This window comes from Diorhabda sublineata, chromosome 6 (assembly GCF_026230105.1).
Source record: "Diorhabda sublineata isolate icDioSubl1.1 chromosome 6, icDioSubl1.1, whole genome shotgun sequence".
NCBI classification, from domain to species: Eukaryota; Metazoa; Arthropoda; class Insecta; order Coleoptera; family Chrysomelidae; genus Diorhabda; species Diorhabda sublineata.
In genome coordinates, this window is record NC_079479.1 from 15,666,917 (window position 1) to 15,691,849 (window position 24,933).

General features: G+C 30.5%; 2 protein-coding genes across 2 annotated transcripts; both read right to left on the reverse strand.

The window, feature by feature from the left end:
* Positions 1-10,537: 10,537 nt before the first annotated feature.
* Positions 10,538-18,989, reverse strand: LOC130445307 (general transcription factor II-I repeat domain-containing protein 2-like). The gene is made up of 3 exons (XM_056780873.1): positions 18,845-18,989; positions 11,024-11,257; positions 10,538-10,956 (listed from the first exon to the last, which is right to left on the reverse strand). The coding sequence occupies exons 1-3, from the start codon at positions 18,987-18,989 to the stop codon at positions 10,538-10,540; spliced, it is 798 nt and encodes a 265-aa protein (XP_056636851.1).
* Positions 18,990-19,059: 70 nt separating this feature from the next.
* Positions 19,060-22,707, reverse strand: LOC130445308 (uncharacterized). The gene is made up of 2 exons (XM_056780874.1): positions 22,587-22,707; positions 19,060-21,533 (listed from the first exon to the last, which is right to left on the reverse strand). The coding sequence occupies exons 1-2, from the start codon at positions 22,705-22,707 to the stop codon at positions 19,060-19,062; spliced, it is 2,595 nt and encodes an 864-aa protein (XP_056636852.1).
* Between the last annotated feature and the right edge of the window lie 2,226 nt (positions 22,708-24,933).

The following is a 24,933-nucleotide window of genomic DNA, read 5'->3' on the forward strand; positions in this document are numbered from 1 at the left end:
GAAATAAAATTGTGGCATCAAAGATTAGGTCATGTATGTAATGCAAATTTAGAGAAATTAATTAAAAATAATTTGGTAACTGGTATAAAAAATCTCAAAAAAGGTAAAGTTGATTTTTGTGAATCTTGCGTAAAGGGTAAAATGACCAGGTTGAATTTTGGAACGCGCACAAGAGCTAAACGATTACTTGAGATAGTGCACAAAGATGTTGCAGGACCAATAACTCCAATTAGTCACGAACAAGGCAAGTACTTTGTAACTTTCATAGATGACTATTCTAATTTTGTTTACGTTTATGTAATAAGAGCTAAGAGTGGAGTGTATGAATGTTTCCGAGAATATGTGAGAATGGTTCAGGCTAAGTTTAATTTAAAATTAGCTACATTGAGATGTGACAATGGAAGGGAATACATTACAAATGAAATAAAGCAATTTTGCAGGGAGAATGGGACATTTATTGACTATACAACACCTTACAGTCCTGAACAAAATGGTAAGGCAGAATGCTTTAATAGAAGCTTGGTGGACAAAGCAAGGACCATGATGCAAGACGCTAATATTCCTAAAGAATTTTGGAGCGAAGCAGTTCGAGTTGAAGCATACGTTCTAAATAGAAGCCCAAGTAGTGCTTTACAAGTTACTCCGGCTGAAATATGGAATGGGAAGAAACCGGACATTAGTAATTTAAGAGTTTTTGGATCTACAGCATATTGCCACATTCCAAAACAATTTAGAAAAAAATTTGATTCTAAAGCGAAGAAGTGTATGATGATTGGATACACAATGACAGGATACAGATTATGGGATATCATGGAACAGAAAGTAGTCATTGCAAGAGATGTAATGTTTAATGAGAGCGAATTTTATTTTAAAAATGAAGGAATGGAGTTGAAGGAAAATGGAAAACTTGATAGCAAAAATGCAATAATAGAAGAAAGTGACGATGAACAAGAAGAAGTAAAACAAATACAAGAAGAGATACAGGTATTACAAGAAGATGATTTACAAGACAGAGGACAAGAAATACAAGAAAAACGAACCAGGCGAAAACCTAACAGATATAATGAGTTTGAAATGTATATGGCCTTTGATGCAATGTCATATGTTGAGAATGTACCCGAAACAGTGGAAGACTTGACTGATAGAAGAGACAAGGACTTATGGATGGAAGCGATGAAAAGAGAAATAAGTTCAATAGAGAAAAATAAAACTTGGATAGAAGCACCAATGCCCAAGAATGCAGAAATACTAAGTACAAAGTGGGTATTTGCTAAGAAGCCTTCAGAAGAAATTTGGATTGGACTAAAAAGGCTGTTAAGGTATTTAAAAGGAACATTAAAGGCAAGATTAAAGAGAATGAATGAATTACCATTGAGCTGTTATGTAGATTCGGACAGGAGACGTGAATGACAGAAGATCAGTGTCGGGGTACATTATTAAAATTTTTGGTAATACAGTATTGTGGGTAACCAGAAAGCAAAACTGTGTTGCATTGTCCAGTACTGAAGCGGAGTTGATAGCTTTATGTGCTGCTGTCCAGGATTCTTTGTGGTTAAAAAGATTGAATTGAAAGATATGAATCTTGATGTGAATTTTTTTAAAGTATTTGAAGATAATCAGGGTTGTATTGCACTTGTTAAAAATCCTGAGAATAATAAACGTGTCAAACACATAGACATAAAATATAACTTTATTCATGAGAATGTAAAAAATGATTGTATTGTCCTTGAATATATAAATACAAAATGTCAGTTAGCAGACTTATTAACAAAAGGATTGCAAAAACCACAATTTTACTCAAATTGTAAACAATTAGGTTTAGATTTTGAAACGAGAGAGGGTTAATTTTATTTTATTTGTTAATTTCATGTAATATAGGTGATATTTTGAATATGATTGTATATTAATTTATAGACTCTATAAGATGCGCATTAAGAGAGGGTGTTATAATAGAAATCTTTAGGAGTTATTTCAAGTTAATGCTTTCTTATAGAGATGGCGCTTGATTTGTAGTTGATTATTATTGAGAAAAGTAAGGTTAAGTTAATATATGGTTTTACCGGGTTTTTTAGCACATGGTTGGTTTTATAAGATATAAGTGATAGATGATGTATATATATATGAAGATGTAAATAAAATGTATATAAAGACCTAGATTGATTTTAATCAACACTGCCGTGTAACAAATAACAACAATAATTAAATTAATTATAAATTAAAAAATGTATCCACACTTTTTTTCATAAGTATTGCCATTTCCGTGATATAGCGGTTGAAAGAATTGGAAAAAATATTTTATTCGTAATATGCACGTTAATGTACTTTTATATACATTTTTGAACCGTTATACGAGTAAAAAGTCCCTGTGTCTCATACATACAAATTATAAAATTCTTAGAACACAAATGAACGTCAAAAACTCCGCCCCCATTGTCATTTAGTCGCATGGCCTTAAGTAACATCTCATGTCTTCCATTCAATTGTTAGCGTGGCGATGCTCTTATACTTGCTCCTTTTCAAAGGTCTCATACTCAACAAAATACTGTTAGTCGTAAGCATTCCTTAGTAGTCACAACTCGTGGCTATCGCTTATATTTTGTAAGGAAGTTTGTGCATTTTATTGTTTAAAAAAAATGTCTCAATTCTGCTTTATTTGTAGTCAACCTTTGACTGAAAGTGGAGTTGTTACTGTTGATCACTGGATGGAAGCATTAATTGATGCAAGTATTGAAAGAGGCGATGAGTTTTCGGAGTACCTGAAAGATCAGACATCTGTAAAAATTCATGTGCAATGTCGAAAAAATTATTGATGCCGTGAAAAGACTGCTCCAAGATGAAGAAGCTGGTTCATCAAAAATAAGTCCTCCTCGAACTAGAGTACGAGTAAGTAAAACGACATTTTGCTTCAATCAGTGTTGTTTATTTTGCGGCAATGAATTAAATGAAGAGTTTGAGAAGAAAAAAGCACTGCAATACCGACGTAATATTTTTAAAGTGACTACACTTTCGTTAAAAGACTAACTAACTCTAACTATAGCTAAAACTCGTTGTGATTATGTAGCCAAAGCTGTTGCTGCTGGAATTGAATTTGAATATGATTTAGTCACTGCCGAGGCTAAGTATCATAACGATTGCTACAATTCTTTTTTGAAACCTATCACTGGGGGTAAAGTCGGTTGTCCTCAAGATGAAGCTACAAATATTGCGATGAGAGAAATATTTAAGTATATTAGAGTACATCAGACGAATTGAAAAATATTGTAAAAAATCAACAATACATAACAGAACCATTGAAATGCGATTGAAGTTGGAGTATGGTGATGAAATTATTATTACAGAAAAATCAGGATCATCAACAATTTGTATGTTTTATTGATAGTCTCCATGATATTTTATATCAAGCTTGGTACGAAAAAGAAATAGAATAATTTTTCCAAATTAATTTTTCATTTATATATTACATAATTTACACAGCTTTCATCATTTTCAATACTCAATTTGAATTCAATAGGATCAAAATAGGTCATGGAATAGTAGGCCTACCGGGGAAACCACGTTAAAAAAAAGTGCCAAGTATTCAACCTCATAGGTGGTGTGGAAACGCGTGCATATTACGAATAAACTACTTATAGTATAGTACTGTAGATACAATACATACGAAAAACCTATTTTTGCACAAGGGGGATTGATGGGGACTTTTCACAATTCATTTATAATAGAATTCTGAACATTCATACCAATTTTTAGCTCTATCGCAATTTTTGTAACCTTAATTCTATTTTAAGGACTGGATAATTCATGATTTATATGTTTCCTTGATTCGTAACAATCCAAAGTTACAAGATATTAATTATTTGGGGTCTACTTTGAGGTGTTCTGCATCACAGGTAGTAAAATCGTTAGAGTTTGTCGCAGACAATTATGAAAATGCTTGGGATTTAGTAAAAAACCGCATTCAAAATAAAAAAATTGTTAATTCATAATTATATGGGAGGTCTCTGCTTATTCCAGGGAAGTTGGATAAAAACTTAAGAAAATTGAGTGATACGATTGCTAAACATATGAGAGCGCATGAATCATTAAATGTCAGAATTGAATAAACTCAGAATGGAAGGGGTAAGAACCAAAAGAGTCTAAGTGTCATTTTCTTTGGAGATATTGGAAGTCAAAGTTAGTTGAATATTGTTATATCTGTGCAACATTTCGTATATTTTCACCTGACGGAAAGTACATTTTTGTATTTTTTCAAAACAAAAATCACTTGGACCCCTTTGGTCCAAAATTTGTCTCTTATTTTTAGTTTTTTAATGGGCAAGGTTTTGATGTATCGGTGGAATAAAAGACAAGAGTTGAATAAGATTCTCCTACTTTGCATATGCTATTTTCAAGGGGGCTGCAAGACTTTTGTTTGAATTATGCAGAGAAAAATTTTGTGAGTTTTATGTATGGAACCCCTCAATTATTTTGGAAACGGTATTTCCGATTTTTATAAATTTTCCTTTTTCTGGAAAAATAATGAACTTTGTTATTTCAAATGGATCACACTGTATATTTTCCGAAATCCTTAAGAAATACAATACTTATTTTTCATCTAATATTCCCTATACCTAAATGCCATGATTTCGGAGTTATAGCTACATTTGCGTTATCTCCACCGAAGTTAAAATAATCCATAATCGAAGTTTCAATAAATTAGTATTATTTAAGTTTATTGAAAGTCACAATGAATAATGAATCGTTTATCTGAAATAGAACGAATTGATATTTTAATCATATTAGGATATGGTGATAGGCGTAGAAGTCGACAAGAAACGTCTAATATCTTTAATAATTTATATCCTAACCGAAATCCTATAACAAGATCCACTGGCAGTAAATTAGTAAAAAAGTGGTTCAGTAAAAGATTTATCCAAATCTGCATCAACAGAAAAAAAATCTTTATATGTTTTTTTCCTGTTAGAAAACGATCCACACTTGAGTACTAGACAAATATCCAGAGAACATCCGTAATGAAAATTTTACGTGATAATAAATTCCATCTATACAAAGTAACGTTAGCTCCAGAGTTGTCAGATGACGATTTTGATAGACGATGTAAAGAGTTGGCAGACCTAATGGTGGAAATATGTTACAATCAAAACGATATATGAGGATAAGAACTCAAAATATAATTTAATATTGGGGAAAACATATAATCTAATGAAGAAATCGACTGTTTTAGTAACTACAGCTCGCTTTGGTATACCTCGATTGGTTGGGGAGTTTGTATTGGTACAGAGTTTGTGTTTGTGGTTTTTATGGATAGCATATGCGGTGTTGTGGAGGGAGGAAGATCATTCCAGAGAAGGGTTATTGAGATATTGTTTGTTGGGATTTAACATTGTTTGGATACATATTTCAGTTGTTTAGTTGTTCTAGCTGTGTTGTTGTGTATACATTTGGCTGCGGTGGGGCACATGATAGCTATGTAGATAACTAGGTAACTGACAATTCATTGTTTCCATATGTATATATTGGTTGTTATTACATTTTTTATATACATGTCTTGTACTATAGGAATAAAAACAAAAAAAATTATGTAATTTTTAAAAATTTTCAAATACAAAAAGTTAACAAAATTATGGAAAAGAAATTAAGATTATAGTTTTAGTCTCCTTGGATGCTGGCATAAAAGTACTTTAGTTTGCTGATGGTTTTGTGAGTCGAGTATAGAAGTTGTAACTGTTTATTAGATGACCGTCTAGTGGTTAGGAACAACTCGAAACTCATCGTCAAAGCTTATATATATATATATATATATATATATATATATATATATATATATATATATATATATATATATTGTTATGGTATTAATAGTGTGTAATGTTTATTTTTATAAATTTTATTTTAAATAAAATCAGATTTTAATTTGGGCGCCATTAATAATTATTTGAATTTCTTTATTTTATTATGTTATTATTATTTTTTTTTATTCTCAGGGTATTATATTGTGAGGTCAAATTAAAAAATTTTATTGCGATAAATTATTATGGTTATAAGGTCAGATTATAATAGTTTTAAGACCGGGTCTGTTCTTTATAATGAATAAAATATTCAAAATATACAATTTCTTAACTAGCCTTTACAATTATTTTATTTTACAAACATTCATTCATTCATTCATACTCATAATTACACTCATAAAACTAAATTATATGGAAATGTGAACTCAAATATTATATACTAAAAGAAATACTTAAACTTAATAGAACAGTACCTTAAGTGTTTGTTATGTTGTATTTTTAATTTTTTTTTTATTGGAAATTGTTACGGCCTTGCAGAATAAACAGATACTCCGCTGTAGTTCCACTCCTGTTCTTTTCCTTTTCACAACTTCTTTATCTTGGAAATTGTCCCTTTGTGAGTATTCTCACTTATTTCACTTTATTTAATTGTTTTCACTAATTTCTTATTACTACACTTATACAATTATTAATTATCAATCCTTTCAATATTTTATGCCTTTTTTATCAAGATTTTAATTTTTTAAATTTCAATTAAAATTATTTTACTCTTTTCTTTTCTTGCCAAAACAAATTTTTTCCCCGTTGTTGATTCTCTTCTTCCTTCTCTTTTTTTTTATTCATTTTTTTTTATTTAACCCATGATATTCATTTTAAAAGTTAGTTACTAAATTGTCATTTCTAAATTTTTAAATTACTGTGACTTTATTCAAATAATATTATTCTATAATTTCTTTGTTGTATTTATTTCATTCCTATGTTATTAATTTTATCATTGCAGTTGTCAAAATTTTTAAATTTTATCATTTATAACCTTAAAATTTATGTTGGTATGTCACACAAATTTTTGAAGTTGGTGCTCCTGTTTTTATCTGTCAATTTATGGATTAAATTCTTTGATTATACAGGATTTGTCAAAATTAAATAAGAATTTAGAATATAGTGTTGGCCAAAACTTAATATAAAGAATGTTATTTATTTTATTGTGATAAACTGCTTTATTTATATCTTATTATTATTTAATAATTTGTTTTGGATATATTCATACCATAACAATATATATATATATATATATATATATATATATATATATATATATATATATATATATATATATACTGATATTTAAATCTAGCTGCAAGTACTTCCTTTCTGAATCTGAGCGGTAGTAACGAGCAGATACAAGCGGAAAAGATTTAATGTGAGTTTTTATACCAGCTTTTATTTCAAGAGGTAAAATCTTTTTGCGTAATGTCCTCTTTGGTCACCGAGCGAAGTATAGCTTTTCAAATATCAATTGCAAGACAGTTATGCGAGAATGAATCAATAATTCATAAATACGCACGACATTCATACTAAATTAAGAAATGAAAGAACAATGTTTACTCCCCGTATAAATATCTAACAAACCGTCAATCTACGTGGTCTTATCATCTACACGGTTTACCAATGAAAACATGGAATCTTAACCATAAATCAATTTCTATTTGCCGAAGCTGTATGTTCACAATTTCTTCGAAATATTCTTGCTGGACATTATCGTCGCTTGGTAAAATTTATTTAATTCATAAATTTCTTAAAATAATTATAAATATGGAGTTTTTTAGACTATAGGCGAATGAAGACAATGAAATTGCACAGTGCAGTGGGAATAAAGACAGGTATGAATTTAATAAGATATACAAATACAGCAATTTATTTTAAATACGAGTATATACGAATGTTTAAAAAAGAAAAATCTGATAATGCAATCACAATAAGAATTGCTGAATTAACAAGAGTAAATAAATTTTCTATTTATCGAGTAGTCACAGAACCGAAAAACATGTTAAGAAAAACTGAATTCAGTTGACAAAGTTACTCAAGATTTTATACGTAGGGATAGTTTATGTAAGGAGAACAGGTCTGCGACATTAGAAGTAATACGACAAAAGGTGGCAGATTATCCAGAATACAATTATACCAATTAATAGAAACATTGCGTTAGTTTTGTCAGCATGTGGTTTGAAACAAAAAAAACTGAATAAACGGATGGCAATAACCGAATCGTCAATGATCGTTCGATGGCGACAAGATTATTTGCGTCAGATAAAAGACTATCGAAGCTCTAATAGACAATTTATCTAAATGAAACACGATGTAGTGAATTGCGGTTGTGTTGAAAATAGTAAAAATTGCTGTTTGAATGGGCCATGTTCTAAAGGGAAACGCATTATAATAGTACACGCTGGAAGCAAAGATGGTTTCGTGCCTAATACCTAATAAATATTTGCTAAAATTGGAAACTGTGCAGCCTATTATCATGAAGATATGACAGCAGAATTATTGAAACTGATTTGATGAACAGAGTTTACCTAACATTCCACCACAGTGAGTAATCGTTATGGACAACGCATCTTACCACTCACGACAACTCCTTCAGTTACCAAATTGTAGTAGTAACAAAGCTCAAATTTTAGAATTTTTGTCTGAAAATCCTATTCCTGTCAGCGATCGTAAAAAAGCCCAACAAACAAAGAATTGCTTACTGTTATTAAAGGTCAAAAGTTGAAGAAAATTTATTATATTGACAAGCTCTGCAAAGAACAGGGTCATACTCTTCTCAGACTACCTCCTTACTATTGCATATTTAACCCTATATAGCTAATATGGGTAAATATAAAATCAGAATTACGAAAATGTAATCAGTCTCCAAAACTGAGTAAAGAGATTTTATAACTCGCAAATGAAGTTCTAGCGACAGACAGCCAAGAGCTTTGGAAAAACTGTGTTGAACATGTTATCAAAGAAGTTGAGTGTGTGGTGTCACTCTCTTTACAACCCATCATAATTGAATCAAATGATGACTCTAGTTCAGACGATTCCTGACTGACCATTACTATTTATAAAGATACTTTGGAATTGAAATGTTTTTTTCTTTTGTTTCATTTGCAAAGAATTCATTTTCCTTTATGGTTTTTGCTTTGAAATTTCGTTTTCCAGAAAAAAAAAACGAATGAGCTACAAAAAGGGCTCAGTTCATGTCTGGTACCCTGTTTAAACGAAACTCGATTGCCTATTAACGAATACTTTCTTGCATAAGATATACATATTTTTGTTTTTATAATCTACAACTGATATTGGAAGAACTATACAATCGAAATGTGTATACATATTATTAAAGGGCATAGTGGCGCATTCGTTGGCAAATTTTTTTAAGTCGTATTTTTTTTTAAATGTGCGGGAGGTATTCCTGATTATAAAAGTGTAAGATGACACTTGATATCTTTTGATGTTATTGTTTAAACCAGGGTTCTCCAAACTACGGCCCGAGGGCCACATCCGGCCCGCGAACAGATTTTGTCCGGCCCGCGGAGAGCTAGCATACTTGAAAACTCCTTTTAGGGAACATATTTTTTATAGTAAATTAAATTTAGTTTACTGAAGTATTCTAATTTTATGTTGAATAATTATTAATATGACATCTATATTGATATGGTCATGGGCTAATTACTCATAACATTGTTGTAGTCTTACTGTTATTGTTTTTATGATAAGTTGGATAAAGAAACACAGAATTGTAATGAGTAAAGACATGTATAATATGCAGAAAATTTAACTTCAGTATATAATACCTAACAAATTATTGAAATGAATCCAACTAACATTTTATACATTTTAAATAAAAACATAACTTATAACAAGCATAATGACATATGAAATACTAATGGGATTCATGTAATTGAGAATTTTCCACTGACAATAGTTTGTGGTTGTGGACTAATTTTACTTGTACCAATTATTAAAAGAGATTTAAGATGCTTATCAGTTAATTTAGATCTGTAAACATTTTTTGTGTACTTCATTTTGGAGAAGGTCTTCTCACACAAATAAGTAGTACCAAAAACAGAAAACAGCCCACGAGCAAATTTATGCAAATTATCAAATTGTTTCAGTGGAAGACTCTTATAAAATTCCAGCAAAGATGACTTTTGATATTTGTTCTTAATTATATCACTGCACTGTAGATCAATCATTTCCATTTGAAGTTCCGGGGCTAGGGTTTCAATGTCAGTATCAAAAGGATTCTGAAAAATCTTAATTTGATTTGCAATGGCATCAAAGTCCGAGAAAACACTCAAAGTTTCGATTGCAAAATCGATAGAAAACTCAGTCTCAGTGGTGTGGCTGAATATTTCACATGTTTTAAAATGTGAAAAACATTTACTTCGTAGTTGTGATAGAAACAGTATCAATTTCTTTCGGAATGATTTGACATTAGTGTATAAATCAGGAAGATGCTGGTTTTCTCCTTGCAATCTCAATTTCAGTTCGTTCAAATGTTTTGTCAAATCAACATAGAATGCTAACTTCCACAGCCATGCGTAATTCAGTAAGAGGGCGACGCTTTTCATTCAAAAAAATTTCAATCTCTGCCCGAAGTTCAAAAAAGCGCTGAAGGACTTTCCCACAACTAAGCCAACGTAGGGCAGTATGATAAGGTAAGTCATTTTCTCCAATCTCTTCAATAAATTGACGGAATTGTCGGTGATTCAGACCAAAAGATTAACAGTTGATATGACTGGTTTCAGAACTTCAGACATATCTGAAAATTTTCCGCACAAAGACTGTTGATGAATGATACAATGTAAGACTAATGGTTTTGAGCCACCGTCATTTTCTACAACCTTTGATATAAGTGCGACCACTCCTTTATCTTTCCCACTCATGTTTTTGCCTCCATCAGTTGTAATACATTTCAAGTTTTTCCATCGAAGGTTCTTTTGATTAATGGCCATTCCAACTCCTTTAAAAATATCTGTACCAGTAGTTTTGCCATGAATACTATACATAGCAAAAAGTTCTTCATGCACTTCATAGCTTTTATCTACTCCTCGAATATAAATCAACACCTGAGCAGTATCTGACTCATCCAAGGCCAAAGAAAACCACTCAACATGTCCATTTTTGTCTAACAATTGAGAGGATATATTTTCAGCGATGTTCTACCCTTCGAGCCACAGTGTTTGCTGACATACTGACAGTTTTTAATAAATTTACCTTTTCAGGGCACATTTCTTCGGCTACTGCAATTATGCTTTCTTTGATCATTTCTCTATCGGTGAATGGTTTTCCACGTTTTGCAATTTCAAGAGCCACATGAAAGCTGGCACGAGTTGCAGCCTCTTGTTCAGTTTTGAGTTTTGTAAATGAAGATTGCTGCGATTTCAATCCGCGCTTCATAGCTTCGAATTTTTCTATCCGCAAACTTTCTGTATATTTTGAGTAATTTTGAAAATGTTTTGTTTCATAATGACGTTTAATGTTATATTCGTTGAGAACATATTCATTGCAAATCAAACATAGCGCCTTGTTACTGGACTCAATTACCAAATACTGAATGTTCCACTGATCTTTGAATTTTCTGCATTCACTATCAATTTTTCGCTTCTTTTCCATACTACTAAATCACACACAAAAGCAACATTTCAAATCAAAATACTGTTACAAAGATGTCTTAAACACGCACACGCACAAACACGTTTTAAGGAGGTACGCACTATTTTATTTCAAAACAGTGTCATAGGAACTGACTTGTGGTTGCGCCACTAGCCTTCTTATATATTCCAAAAACTGCCATCTAGAAGTGAGTGGAAGACACCAGAACTTTCTCGAACCAACGAGATTATTCTGTACGTGCTATTAGCGCCATCTGTTAGCGATAGAAAGTACTACCTATTTCCGCTTGTGTCCACCATATGTGGTGTCACGTTATTCCTCATGGCTCGTACTCTGCGACTAATCTAGAGATTACAGATAATGACAGGAAAATTAATAATATGCAGTGTTGCCGTTTTGCGGACTTTAGTCCGATTTGCAGCCTTTTTTAAACGTTGCGTACTTTTTCAGACTTTCTTTTCATCGGTGGAGTATTTAACTTTTTACCACCGGCAACAATGATAATATGGTTTTGGTCCTCGGAACTTACTGGAGTAATCAGTATGACCCTAAGGCTGGAAAGTTTGGATATCCCTGGTTTAAACAACGAAAAACTGAATAAGTCAGAAAAGATGCATTTTTTGCAATGAAATTTTTATTTATTATTAAAATATTTTATATAACTTTTTTTGGCGATTGAAGTTATCAGAAACATTTTGCCTCGAAAAAAAATATTTTTTTCTGTAAAATAATGAAAGTAGATAGGTATTTTGGGAATCATATAATTTTATGACCCCAGTAAACCAACAATGTTCATTGAAACAGGTAGAAATTTTTCATAGGTCACAAGTATACGTCCACATAAGTTCGCGGCATATGGGAAAGTTTTTTATTATTAATTTTACGAAAAAAAGTGATTCCTTATAAAAAGCTCTGCATGGTCCAAAAACTTAATTTCAATCATCAGATATTAATTTTTTAAAGCAGTATACGAGGTTTGTCAAAAAATGTGATTTTTGCTCTAGAGTAAAGTACATTTCTTTTTGACAATATTGAAAATTGTTATAAAGAAAAGATGTTATTTTTATTAAAAATACGTTTCAAATATTCAACATTGTTTATTTACAATAAAAAAATTATTTTTTTCTACATTTTCTCTGCGATTACGTTGGAAATTTAAGTGTGCACATTAATGCATTGCATTTATTAATAATAGAGTTGATTAAACAATTGTAAATAATCTTTTAAAAACAATTTAATTAAAATCTCCATTTTTCATCGAACATTGATAACCTTTAAGTTGCTTAATCACTAGGTTGTAACATTCTAACGATGCATTTAAATGAAGTTTGTATACATAATTTAATTTGTTACAATAAATACTAATGAATAATCACTATCTTCAATTTACTAATGCCTCCACATATCCTCTATTTCTGTTTATTTTTTTTATTTTACAAAATTCTTTTAAGACATTGCTAACCATATGGGAAGTTATATTACGAACCGATTCTGCAACTATTCTCTCTAAATGGTCAACATCTTGAAATGGCTTTTGAAGGTAAACTTTTTGCTTTACGCAACCTCAGTGGGGTTAATCTGGAGACCGTGAAGGGCAAGGAATTTCCGAAAAATTATGAAAAACCCTTTCATTCAAAATATTTTCAATGTATCGACGTACATCTAATCTGCTGTGACATGGGGCACCATCCTGCTGACGGTCAAGTAAGGGAAGGTTGTCAAGAAAATCATTTATTTCATTGTTTAAAAAGCACAAATAATCAGCATTCAAGGTTTCTCGGATAAAAAAGGTCCAATTATTTGATTTTTATACATTCCGCACCACACGTTTGTTTTGAACGAATATTGGTCCTGAGTTTTCAACGTAAAATGTGGATTTGTATCACTCCACCAACGACAGTTTTGGCTAGAAACTGTCCCATTTGATGAAAATGTTGCTTCATACGTAAAAATAATACACCTTGACATAAATGGGTTATCTACTAAGATTCCCAGTATGTCACAGCAGAATTCAAATCGTCTATCATTATCTCCTGGTCTTAAAGTATGAATATTTTGAGGTTTGTAAGGGTGATATTTGTATTTATTTAGAATCTTTGAAATTTTAATTTTTTTTATATTCATTGGCAATGAAGATGCCCTTTCTCGCAAAGGATATTTACGATGCTCAGTTGCAGAGAGCATTACATGCAACGCAACGTCATTATTTTCTGCCATGCTTTGGTGTTTTTTGCTAAATTTATTATGTACATCTCCATAAGTCTTGAATTTAATAAATATTTTTCTAAAGTTTCATTGTGAATATTTTTATCTGGATGTCGGAAATTTAAAATGTCTGCTGCTTCTCGAAATGTTTTATACTTATCACCCACTATTAGCACAATCTCAATTTTCTCTTCCAGACTTAATGTTGGTGGCATGTCTAATTTTTCATAAAAAAATGCGTCTGTCGAAACATAAAACTGTACAATACGGATCTCTAAAAACTATGAAAAACACTGTTAGACTGCCTAAAAAAATTGTTTATACCGTGGCACTTTTTGAAATACGATTGTTGATGTTTTTTTGTATGTTCGATATTTAGACAGTTCGCAAAGCCTACTTTAATTGTCGGTTTTAAAAAGTGCCAGTGCATCCTAGATTAATTATGTATTAATGTGTAAATTCAAATTTACTACGTCATCGCAGAGAAAATATAGAAAAACATATTTTTTTGATGTAAATAAATAATGTTGAATATTTGAAAGCTATTTTTAATTCTTCATAACAATTTTCGATATTGTCAAAAAGAAAGGTACTTTACTCTAGAGCAAAAATCACATTTTAGGTTTTGGACCATGCAGAACTTTTTATAAAGAATAATTTTTTTCGTAAAATGAATAATAAAAAAGTTTCCCATATGCTGCCAAGTTACGTGGACACATTGTATTTGTCATTTTTTATCTTACTGGAAAATTGGGTTCAAAAAAGGTTACTTCTTAGACGGTATCTGATAATGATTTTTTCATATATAAAAAGTAAAGTTGAAAATAAATGTTTCTGTTAACTTCAATCACCAAAAAAAGTTATATTATGTATTTTAATAACAAATATAAATTTCATTACACATAACAATAAATTGGAAAATTTAATAGATTAATATTAAAAGCAGTAAGAATATTTTTTAACGTATTACTGCTGAAAAATAGCAAACAATTTTTAAAGCGCGGCCTCGGCCTTTCTCTCACTCTTCTTAAACATTGAGATGGGAGTGAGATAGAAATACTTCTCTCTCGAAAGTGTCTGCGTGTAGGGAGCATATTGTTATAACATAAATAAAACATATAAAAAAACAAAATTCTTCAAATATATTTAGATTTATCTGTTTAGGATAAAATATTTGATAAAAAATTAAAAATTATAACATTTTAATTAATAGGTTGGAGATATGATAATAGGTGTAAGGACATTTTTCATTCGAAATATTGTAAAGAATATAAAAAAATTAATTAATTGCAAAAACACATCTTTTCTGCCTTATTCAGTTTTTAGTAGTTTAAACAATAACATCAAAAGATAACAAGTGTCATCGTACACTTTTATAATCAGGAACACCTCCCGGACATTTAAAAAAAATTACAATTTTGCAATCGAATGCGCCACTATTCTCTGGTCTATATGGTTGGAGTTTATTTCAGAAAGGCATAGAGTAATAAAACCTCATTCGGTATGCAGGGGGACCACAGAGTGACCCAACGAATATTTAAGCCACTTTCATAGTTTGGTATTTATTTCATTGTAAATTTTTTTTTTATCAAGTACAGGTAGTACCACCCGGGTTGGGGTCAATATATGGGTTTATCCTATTGTTATCCCTTCACAAACACTGAAAATAGTGTGCCAAAGGCGTGCCGGTAGGATACTCGTAAAAAGCAAAGAATTTTATTTTAACAGAATAAAAATAAGGTATTATGTACATGGTATAAAGTACTCTTTTTTTTATTGAACATTATACAAAAAATACATTATACAGAAATTGTATACCTTATCCACGACAACTAAATATTTTTGTTGAAGTTTTTTTTTGGAAAATTTTTTACATTATTAAAAAAATTATTATTATATTTTAAAAAATAGTCCATACAATATATTATTGTTCATTTATACACAGTATATAGTTATCTAAAATTGTAATAATCATATATCTCATAATAATTAACACAAAATCTATGTTGCTTAGCTTAACAAATATTACAGATCTAATCTTACAAGATTATGGTATCTATATAGGGTTATTAATAATTTCTTAAGTCAGTTCGATTAAGGTTTATACGCGATATTTTATACTTTTCTTGACAATAAACTTATTGGGGCAACTTCAGCAATTTGTCTAATATCTGGTGTGTTAAAAATAGTCATGTTGATTTTCTACTACCATTTTAGATGGGTTTTTAAATTCAATTTAACGCAAAATATCAAACCACTGAGAAATCTACGTACACAGACAATATTGTTAACAGGTTTGAACACATTTATTTTGTTTCAATACTTCGATTTATACATTGTATCGAAAAGCATTGTGAATTAAGAAACATGCATGCATATTTTTCAAGTCGCTGATATATCAATGCAGATGCTCGTTTCATGCAAGTTCCTGATTCGAATCTGGTTTAGGAATTGAAGCATATTTTGATGTAGTTCGTGGCAGCATTTTTTGTTATCTACCCGGTTGGTTGGGGTATGATTTCTCATACCCAACAAAATAAATCAGTAGTGTGGATTCGAAGACAGGTGCTAGATATTGACAACGAGCACTAACGTGATTCTAAAGACCATTTTTGTTTTCATTTATTTTCATTGGAAAAAGTATGTTTTTCTAATAAAGTCCATAACCGTTATTTACTTGAACCGTTTAGAAAATACGACAGAATATTCACTTTCTCAATTTTATTATCATTTTATTATAGTAGCATTGAGGTCGAGCGAACAGACGTTTTATGGGTACATTTTACAACAGTCGTGGATAAAATATTTCATTTTATAACCTCTGAAATAAAAGTCAATTAAAATTTGGTATGCAGAAGAATTGGAAATAATTTTTCAAGTGAACGGCGACTTTGTAAATGCCGTCGTAAAAGAAACAAAAAAAAAATAAAACAAACTCCAACTCTTGAAGAGAGCAAAAAAAGGTGCCGTGACGATGTGATACGATGCAGTGTTGCCGAGATTCGGGCACAGAACCAGAAATAAATATTGTTATTTACTCAAGTTTTAATGTTTTAAAGATTATTTTCAACAAAGTTCCAAATTCCAGATCCAGTTCAAAGGACCAAAAAAAAAAAGATTTATTAAACAAGATAATTGCAACTGAACTGTTGTACTACTGAGCGCTCGTACAACCATTTTAATCGCAGAGTTTGAGTGGTGAAAAACTTTAACTTATAATAGAATATTAATAAATTTTTTGTTTTGTATTCAAATGTTGGGATAATTATTTTTACTTGTATATATTTTATTTGTGCATTAACAAATATAATATAAAAATAACTGTGATTTTGATTAGAATTATGAGTAAACGATAAGTTTTTATTTTCATTATTAGAATTTTCAGTGAATCCAACGGCTGACTGCAATGGTAAGAATTATGGCCCCCCATAAGTTATTGTTCGGATATCCATATATTCGTGTAACAAACAACTGCGGTACACAGTTTGTTGTGAAATTTACAAATGGGAGATTGTCAGTAATAAGAGATACATAAGCTTTTAATCTTTTATTTTTTAGTTCACTCACGTCTTGAAAAATACAGTATAATACTTCTATTTTTACTTGAATTCTGATCGCAAAACAGATATTTTATATCAGTGCGGGTTATCCCTAATAATTAGCAAGTGAAAAAGAATGAAAATTAACTACAACCACAAAAGACAAAATTTTAGGTTATAAACAGCAGCTATGTGTTGAATAATACCGATAATTCCGAGACAATAACAAATTTTTTTGTAAAGCTTATTCCACGACTAAGAATTAAAATTATACCACTCAATCTCGGTGTTGCCACGTCCTGTTATCATCATAATGAAAAAATAATAAAATTATAGATTATAGAACTACGTTCATTATCTGTACATTCAAGTATATATTATAGATATACATAAAGGTATCAAAAGGTTATGTATATTTTAGGTTGAAAATATTTATATATTATTATATATATTATATCCTTTCTACTGATATGTCCAGCATATGAAAATTCATATCGGTAATTGAATATTTTATGAATATAACGAGTATCTACACAGATAAATATAAATAAGTGTCACATATATGGGACTTATGGTATATACTTTGCATATTGGGAATACTATATGTATATACATACATATTACGTACTGTGTTATTGGAATATATGTTGTTTCTGAATATAGGCGTAATTATTGTTTCAAGTTGTCATATTTATAATGAAGAAACAACAATATTATGATTTATACATAGAGAATTGATAATTGTACATCATATAAAGAACTTACTAATGATCTAACTTTTAGAATATTTGTTAATTGCAATAAATTAATGCAAGTTTTCAACAAAAAATAGAGAATAAAACTAGAGAAAAATTAGTAAACTATTTGTTTAAAATTCTTTGCTGGTTCAAATAAACTAATTGTTGATGTGTGGACTGTATTATTTATTAATAATATTAAAACATGTGTTAGTTGGGTTTTAATGGCGATATAACAACAACACATTTCTAATTAATACAAAAATAGAAAAAACTTTATGTTGGGCGGCGTTGCCACGTTTTCGACTTATTTTAACATAATAAAAATTATTTTAAAGATTAATTTTAACATAATAGCCCCCTCTTTGAAGGGATGCCTTCAAAACAGCTTATTGTAGAAATTTACTTGATAATATATACCTATGTTTACAAAGTCTATCACTGTATTAAGATTGCAATAAATCGATTTAATTGTCTATGTCTTCTTGTCTTGGTAATGGACACAAATGTCTGATGGAACGAATAATTAGTCCCTTATGGGTTTGGACGTCAGCAACTGTTGTAATGCCGTCTCTTCCGGGAAATAATTTCCTAATTATTCCCATTGGCCATTGGCATGGTGGATATAGGGTGTTTTTTATTAAGACTAAAGTGCCCACAGAAATAGTTGATGGGGCGTCTTTCCACTTGTACTGCTGATGTAGCTGAGAAATATATTGTCTTGAAAATCTTCGCCAAAATTGTTGGTAGAGTTTCTGGATGTGTTCTAATCGAGTCAAACGATACTTGTTGGTATTAGTATAGTCAATGTTGGGAATGGAGGTCAGAACTCGACCTATTAAGAAATGGGATGGTGTAATGGGTGATAAGTCATTAGGGTCATTTGATTGCGCAAACAATGGTCGAGAGTTTAATATACCTTCGATTTGTATCACTAAGGTGCACATTTCTTCGTAAGTCACATTATTATTAATAAGAGCTCGCTTCAAATGAAATTTGCAACTTTTAACGGCTGCTTCCCACAATCCGTCATGTTTGGGGTGTACGGAGGAATAAACTTCCATTGTATATTATATTGACTGGTAGAATTGACAATAGAGGCCTGATTGTTAAATAAAAATTTACTAAGATCTTTCAATAAGTGCCGTGAAATGTAGTTCCGTTATCGGAATATATTATTTTGGGAATACCTTGTCTAGATACAAAGCGTTTTAAGCATGCTAAGAAATTGTTGGAAGTTAAATCAGTTACTATTTCGCAATGTATTACCTTAGTGCAAAAACAAACGAAAATAGCCAAATAACATTTAAGTTTAGCTCCTTTACCTGGTTTGTTCAAAATATAGAATGGGCCGGCATAATCAACTCCGGTCACTTCAAATGGAAGCGTAGGTCTAATTCTTTCATTCGGTAGGTTTGACATTGGACAGGAAAATGGAATAGGATTGAACTTGAAACAATTCACGCAATTTCTCACTGTTTGTTTGGCTAATATAGAACCACCAACAGGCCAGTAGAATTGTCGAACCGAACTTAATAGTAGTTGTGGTCCTGGGTGTAACAATTGACTATGTTTATGATTAAAAATTAGCTTGGTAAAATTGTGTTTACTTGAGAGTAAGATTGGATGTTTGATGTTAAATGGTAAGTAAGTATTTTTTAATCGTCCCCCAAATCTGATGATTCCTTTCTCATCAATAAAGAGCGCTAATGAGGTAAATTTATGTTTAGCATCTAATTGCTTGTTTTTACGAAGTAATTCTAGCTCCTCGGAAAATGATTCCATTTGAGATAATTTAATTAAAATAGTATTGGTGTTTTCCAATTCTTCAACTGATAATGGGCCAATAACTTTGGTATCAGATTTTCGTGCATTATTGATAAAACGCATACAATATGCTTTGACTCTTTTTAATCGTTGTAAACAAGAGAATTTTGTAAATAAATCACAAATTTTTGTATGTTGTGATATGATCAAAATAGTTTTAGATTTTCTTAGTTCTGAGAGATCGTGTTTAGAAATTGAAAAATTAGTAATTGGCCAATCTGATGATTGTAACAATAAAAATTGAGGTCCTTTCCACCAAATTGCACTTGACATCAGCATTTTAGGCATTATACCTCGAGATGCTAAATCTGCAGGGTTTTCCTTATTACTAACATACCTCCAATTTTCAATGTTCGTGAGAGATTGTATTTTAGATACGCGATTAGCAACAAAGGTCTGTAATAAATTGGGTTCCGTGTTAATCCAACATAGGGCGACTTGAGAATCGGACCACAAACAATAATGAATATTTTTTAAATTGAGGGCATTGACCACAGTATTTACTAGTTGTGCTCCTAGAAGACAAGCACACAATTCAAGTTTTGGAATTGTTATTGTCTTCAGTGGCGACACTTTGGTTTTGGCACATAGTAATTGAACGTTATAATTTCCGCTATCGTCAACACTACGTAAGTATATGCAACATGAATATGCATCTCTCGATGCATCGCAGAAGCAATGGACATCTGTAAGTACATAGTTTAAATAAATAGCATTTCTAGGAATAGATAATTGATTTAAACTGCCAAGTTCATTCTGAAATCGATACCAAGTTTGTTCTATATCTTGTGGAATAGGCTCATCCCATCTAATGTGTAGGGACCATAATTTCTGTATTATTAATTTTGCAATAACTATTGAAGGGCTCAATAACCCTAAAGGATCGTAAATTTGAGCAATAATTGAAAGAATGTGATGTTTAGTAATTGTGTTTCGATGGGTAAATTGTTTAATTGTATATTTTAGAATGTCATTTTTATTGTCCCATTGGATTCCCAAAGTTTTACAACTTTCTTTATCACCTATATCTAAAATTGCATTTGAGATATTGTCATCTTTGAAGCCACAAACTACTTGAAAATTATTAGAAATCCACTTTCTTAAAATGAAATTAGCGGATGATAAGACATCATATATGTCTTTGCATAATTTTTGTAATTCTATTAAATCGTTAGAACCGGTCAACAAATCGTCCACGTACATGTCCTTTAGTATTGTTTCACAGGCTTTGGGGTATTGATTCATATTGTGTTCCGCTAGCGTCTTAATACACTTGATAGCAAGATATGGAGCTGATCGAGTTCCATATGTAACTGTATTCAAGTGATAAGTGCAAAAGTTACTTTTGGGGTTATCACGCCATAGTATCTGTTGTAAAGGTCTATGCTCTCGATCTATGATAATTTGACGATAAATTTTTGATATGTCAGCGGAAACCACGAATTTATATGTTCTGAATCGTAAAAGAATGTTTATAATGTCATTTTGAACTTTAGGGCCGATATATTGTAGATCGTTAAGCGACCACCCTGTAGACGTCTTACAGCTTCCATCAAAAACTACGCGTAAACGAGTTGTCGTACTCATTTCTTTTAAAATACCATGATGTGGTAAAAAGTATTTAATTCCATCGGGTTCAATAGTTAATTTAGTCATATGACCTAAAGTTTCATATTCTTGAATAAAATCGGTGTATAATTGTTTAAATTGAACATCCACGAACCGTTTTTCTAATGTCTTAAATCTTCTAATTGCTTCGGGTTTAGACCTGCCCAATAGCTCTGGGGATTATTTTAACGGAAATTTTACTACAAACTGACTGTTTTCTATGTTTTCGTTAAATAAAGACTCACACACAATATCGTCTTGAGATAAAAATTGATTACTATCTTTTATTTCTTCAATTTCACAGAATTTCTTTAATTGGTCATCTTCAGGAATATGACTTGAAAGGTTACACATGATTGTTTTATTATTATTAATTGGAAGCCCACCTGTTACTATCCATCCAAATACAGTGTTAACTAACATATTATTTCCCAATTTTATTTTTTCGTTTAATAACAAATCCCAAAATATATTGGCGCCCAACAATAAATCGACTTCTTATGGACATCCAAAACTGGGATCAGATAATTGAACATGTTACGGTATCTTTAATGTACTAGGATTAAAATAAGCAAATGTAATATTACCAGTTATTACAGGGACGACTAAACATGAAATTGTATATTCATGATCATTAACGCAAGAATAAAGAGAAATAGAACATTTTTTATTTATATAAGATACAGATTTACCTATTCCAGAAATTGAGACATTGGTAGGTAACAATGGTATATTTAGTAAACTACACAGCCTTTCAGTTATTATATTGGATTGAGCTCCACAATCCAGCAGTGCTCTTATTTGATGAAAATTGCCTTGGTTGTCTTTAATTTGACATGAGACGGTAGATAACAGTGAATTGGCGAAAGCTTCCGCTTTTAAAATCGTGTTTGAATTATTGTGGTTTACAACTACATTCATCGAAGTTGTTGGTTCATTAGAAGGATTATTTGCCGGGGGTACTACATTATATTATTTGTGAAGCAGTGTATTGTGCTTCCTTTTGCATATTGTACATTTGCCGTGTTTACAATTTTGTTTATCATGACCTGCAAGTAAAAAATTTTCGCATAAGTGCAAATTTTTAATTTTATGAATTCTTGTATCAACATTGAAAGCTAAAAACTGAGGACACTTATAAATTGTATGCGCTTGTTTACAATAATTACAGGACAATGATTTATTTGTTGATAAAAGCATATGTACTGGATTGTTCTTATTCTTACTTAAACTGCCTATGGATTTAGTTGATTGTTGAGACTCGTCCAAACATTGTAAAATGTCAGATTTGTCTTTCAAGAAATTCATAAATTCGTCCAAAGTTGGTAATTCAGAATGATATTTCATTTCTTTCCAGTCACGAATCGTATTTTTGTCCAATTTACTGGAATTAATAACTTACGGAATTGTATATAATTTTCTCTAACAATATTTTGCACACTTAGAATAGACTTGAAATGGCTATCGATTAAGAAATGTTTTTTATCAAATCTTTCACCTAAAAGGTTCCAAGCTCTTTCAAATGGTTTGACTGTACTGTCTAAACCTTCAATAAATCGAGAAGCATACCCTTCTAGAGACGCCTTTAAAAACTGAAATTTCTGATTCTCATTCAAATTTGTATTGTCATATATGATAGTTGTAAAATTGGTTTTAAATTGAAGCCAATGATGAAACTCTCCATCAAAGCTAGGTAATTTTAACTTTGGTAATAAAACATTCTGAAGAGGATCAAAATTATTCGACGAAATGTTGTTAACTGAATTTGAATTTTGTTCAACGCTTGTATCTAGACGTGGTTGTAAAGTTTGTATAAATTGTTTCAAAAAATCAAAAGCAGCATAATATCTATCTTGAAAAGTATCGCGTTCATTGAATTGTTCATCTAAGTCATCCTCTTTACATTCAGACTCTATAATCGATTGGATTTTGTCACATTCATCTAATAAATAAGTGATTGTCGTATCGCATTTGTATTTCATTAAATTCTGGAACTGATTCGTTAATTTTATCTATGAATTTTTCTAATAATGTAAGTTTTTGTTTAATTGTACCTCTTTTACGGTATAAAATTGTGAGGTCAATATTCTCTATTGGGGGCATTATTACAGTTTAAATTGTAATTTATTATCAAAAAATAACCTACGACAGAAAATTGCACCTTAATTGTGATGAAATAGCTACTTCAATTGCTTAACATTGATTGTACCTTCTTACTAGGCTTAAAATTGTAAGTAAAGTAGTAATTTGTATCTTTTAAAATAATTGCATGTGATTTTTATAAATCAAACTAATGAAATTGTATTATAAATTGCCTAGACTGAATAGAAAATAAATTGTATTATTATAAACTGTTCAATTGAAAATTGTAAGAAAAATACGTCGTATATCTTGTTGCGATGTAAAATACCGCTAAAATTGTAATTTTTATTGAAATAATTGAATCAATTTTCAATAGTTTATTGAAGAGTTTCGACCATTTTCTGATTAAATAGAACAAATGATTCTAAGATAAAGGAAAAAATAGAATAAAATAGGAATTGTATGGAAAAAGTACCTGAATTGCAGTCGTTCAGTCAGTTAGTCACTATCGCTTGTTACTTCGCTCGATATTTTTCTTCGCCACTTCTCTGGGCCACTGGACACACTCGATTGTTGTTAAATTCCAGATAGTTTTTACACTGTTTAGATATTTTTCTATCTTATATTTATCCGGCTCGAAGGACCAAAATGTTTAAAATTCTTTGCTGGTTCAAATAAACTAATTGTTGATGTGTGGACTGTATTATTTATTAATAATATTAAAACATGTGTTAGTTGGGTTTTCATTGGCGATATAACAACAACACATTTCTAATTAATACAAAAATAGAAAAAACTTTATGTTGGGCGGCGTTGCCACGTTTTCGACTTATTTTAACATAATAAAAATTATTTTAAAGATTAATTTTAACACTATTAAACTATAACGATATTTCCACAAAATTTTATTATTTACAAAAAATTGATGAACCTTCATTATTAGACAGATGTATTTTAATATCAATAAACACTACAATTGAATCTCTTGTTGTTCGGTTTCCTGAAATTTTGACAAAACTTAATAACAACAACAATGAAATTATATCATCCTCAATATCAAACACTCATTTACAATTAATGAAACTTTTAATAATATGGATCCTATTCTTTTAGGTTAAGATTCATTATCACTTTTAAGTGATTTCACATAAATAACGTTCATTTTTAATAATACATATTATTCTTGTAATTACAAAAATTACCAACAAATCTTTGGAACACCAATGGATTATATTTTGGGCGATGCTATTTACCATTCAAGCTATTCTTCATAAAAAAGTATATAAATTGCATAATTTAACTCTTCAAAATGATGAAAAAGATATTTAGTATTTTATCACAATAGTTCCGATCTTTAATTTTAATATACGATATAGAACAATCCTTACAATTTCTTGGCACCAAATTTTTAAGGAATAAAGACAATAAAATTTTTATCGTTGAAACCTAACCTAATCACAGCGGGCAAGTGCAATGCTGTGAATTTGTGTG

What these genes read in the sequence shown, in the direction of transcription:
- LOC130445307 (XM_056780873.1), bottom strand. Translation starts at nt 18,989, where the DNA reads ATGGAAGTTTATTCCTCCGTACACCCCAAACATGACGGATTGTGGGAA. An exon ending in CTTAGTGATACAAATCGAAG is followed by an intron (nt 11,258 to 18,844) that starts GTATATTAAACT and finishes CAAAATATACAG; the next exon opens with AAAGTTTGCGGATAGAAAAA. An exon ending in AAATTTATTAAAAACTGTCA is followed by an intron (nt 10,957 to 11,023) that starts GTATGTCAGCAA and finishes CTCAATTGTTAG; the next exon opens with ACAAAAATGGACATGTTGAG.
- LOC130445308 (XM_056780874.1), bottom strand. Translation starts at nt 22,707, where the DNA reads ATGAAATATCATTCTGAATTACCAACTTTGGACGAATTTATGAATTTC. An exon ending in TAAATCCATAGGCAGTTTAA is followed by an intron (nt 21,534 to 22,586) that starts GTAAGAATAAGA and finishes AATAATCCCCAG; the next exon opens with AGCTATTGGGCAGGTCTAAA.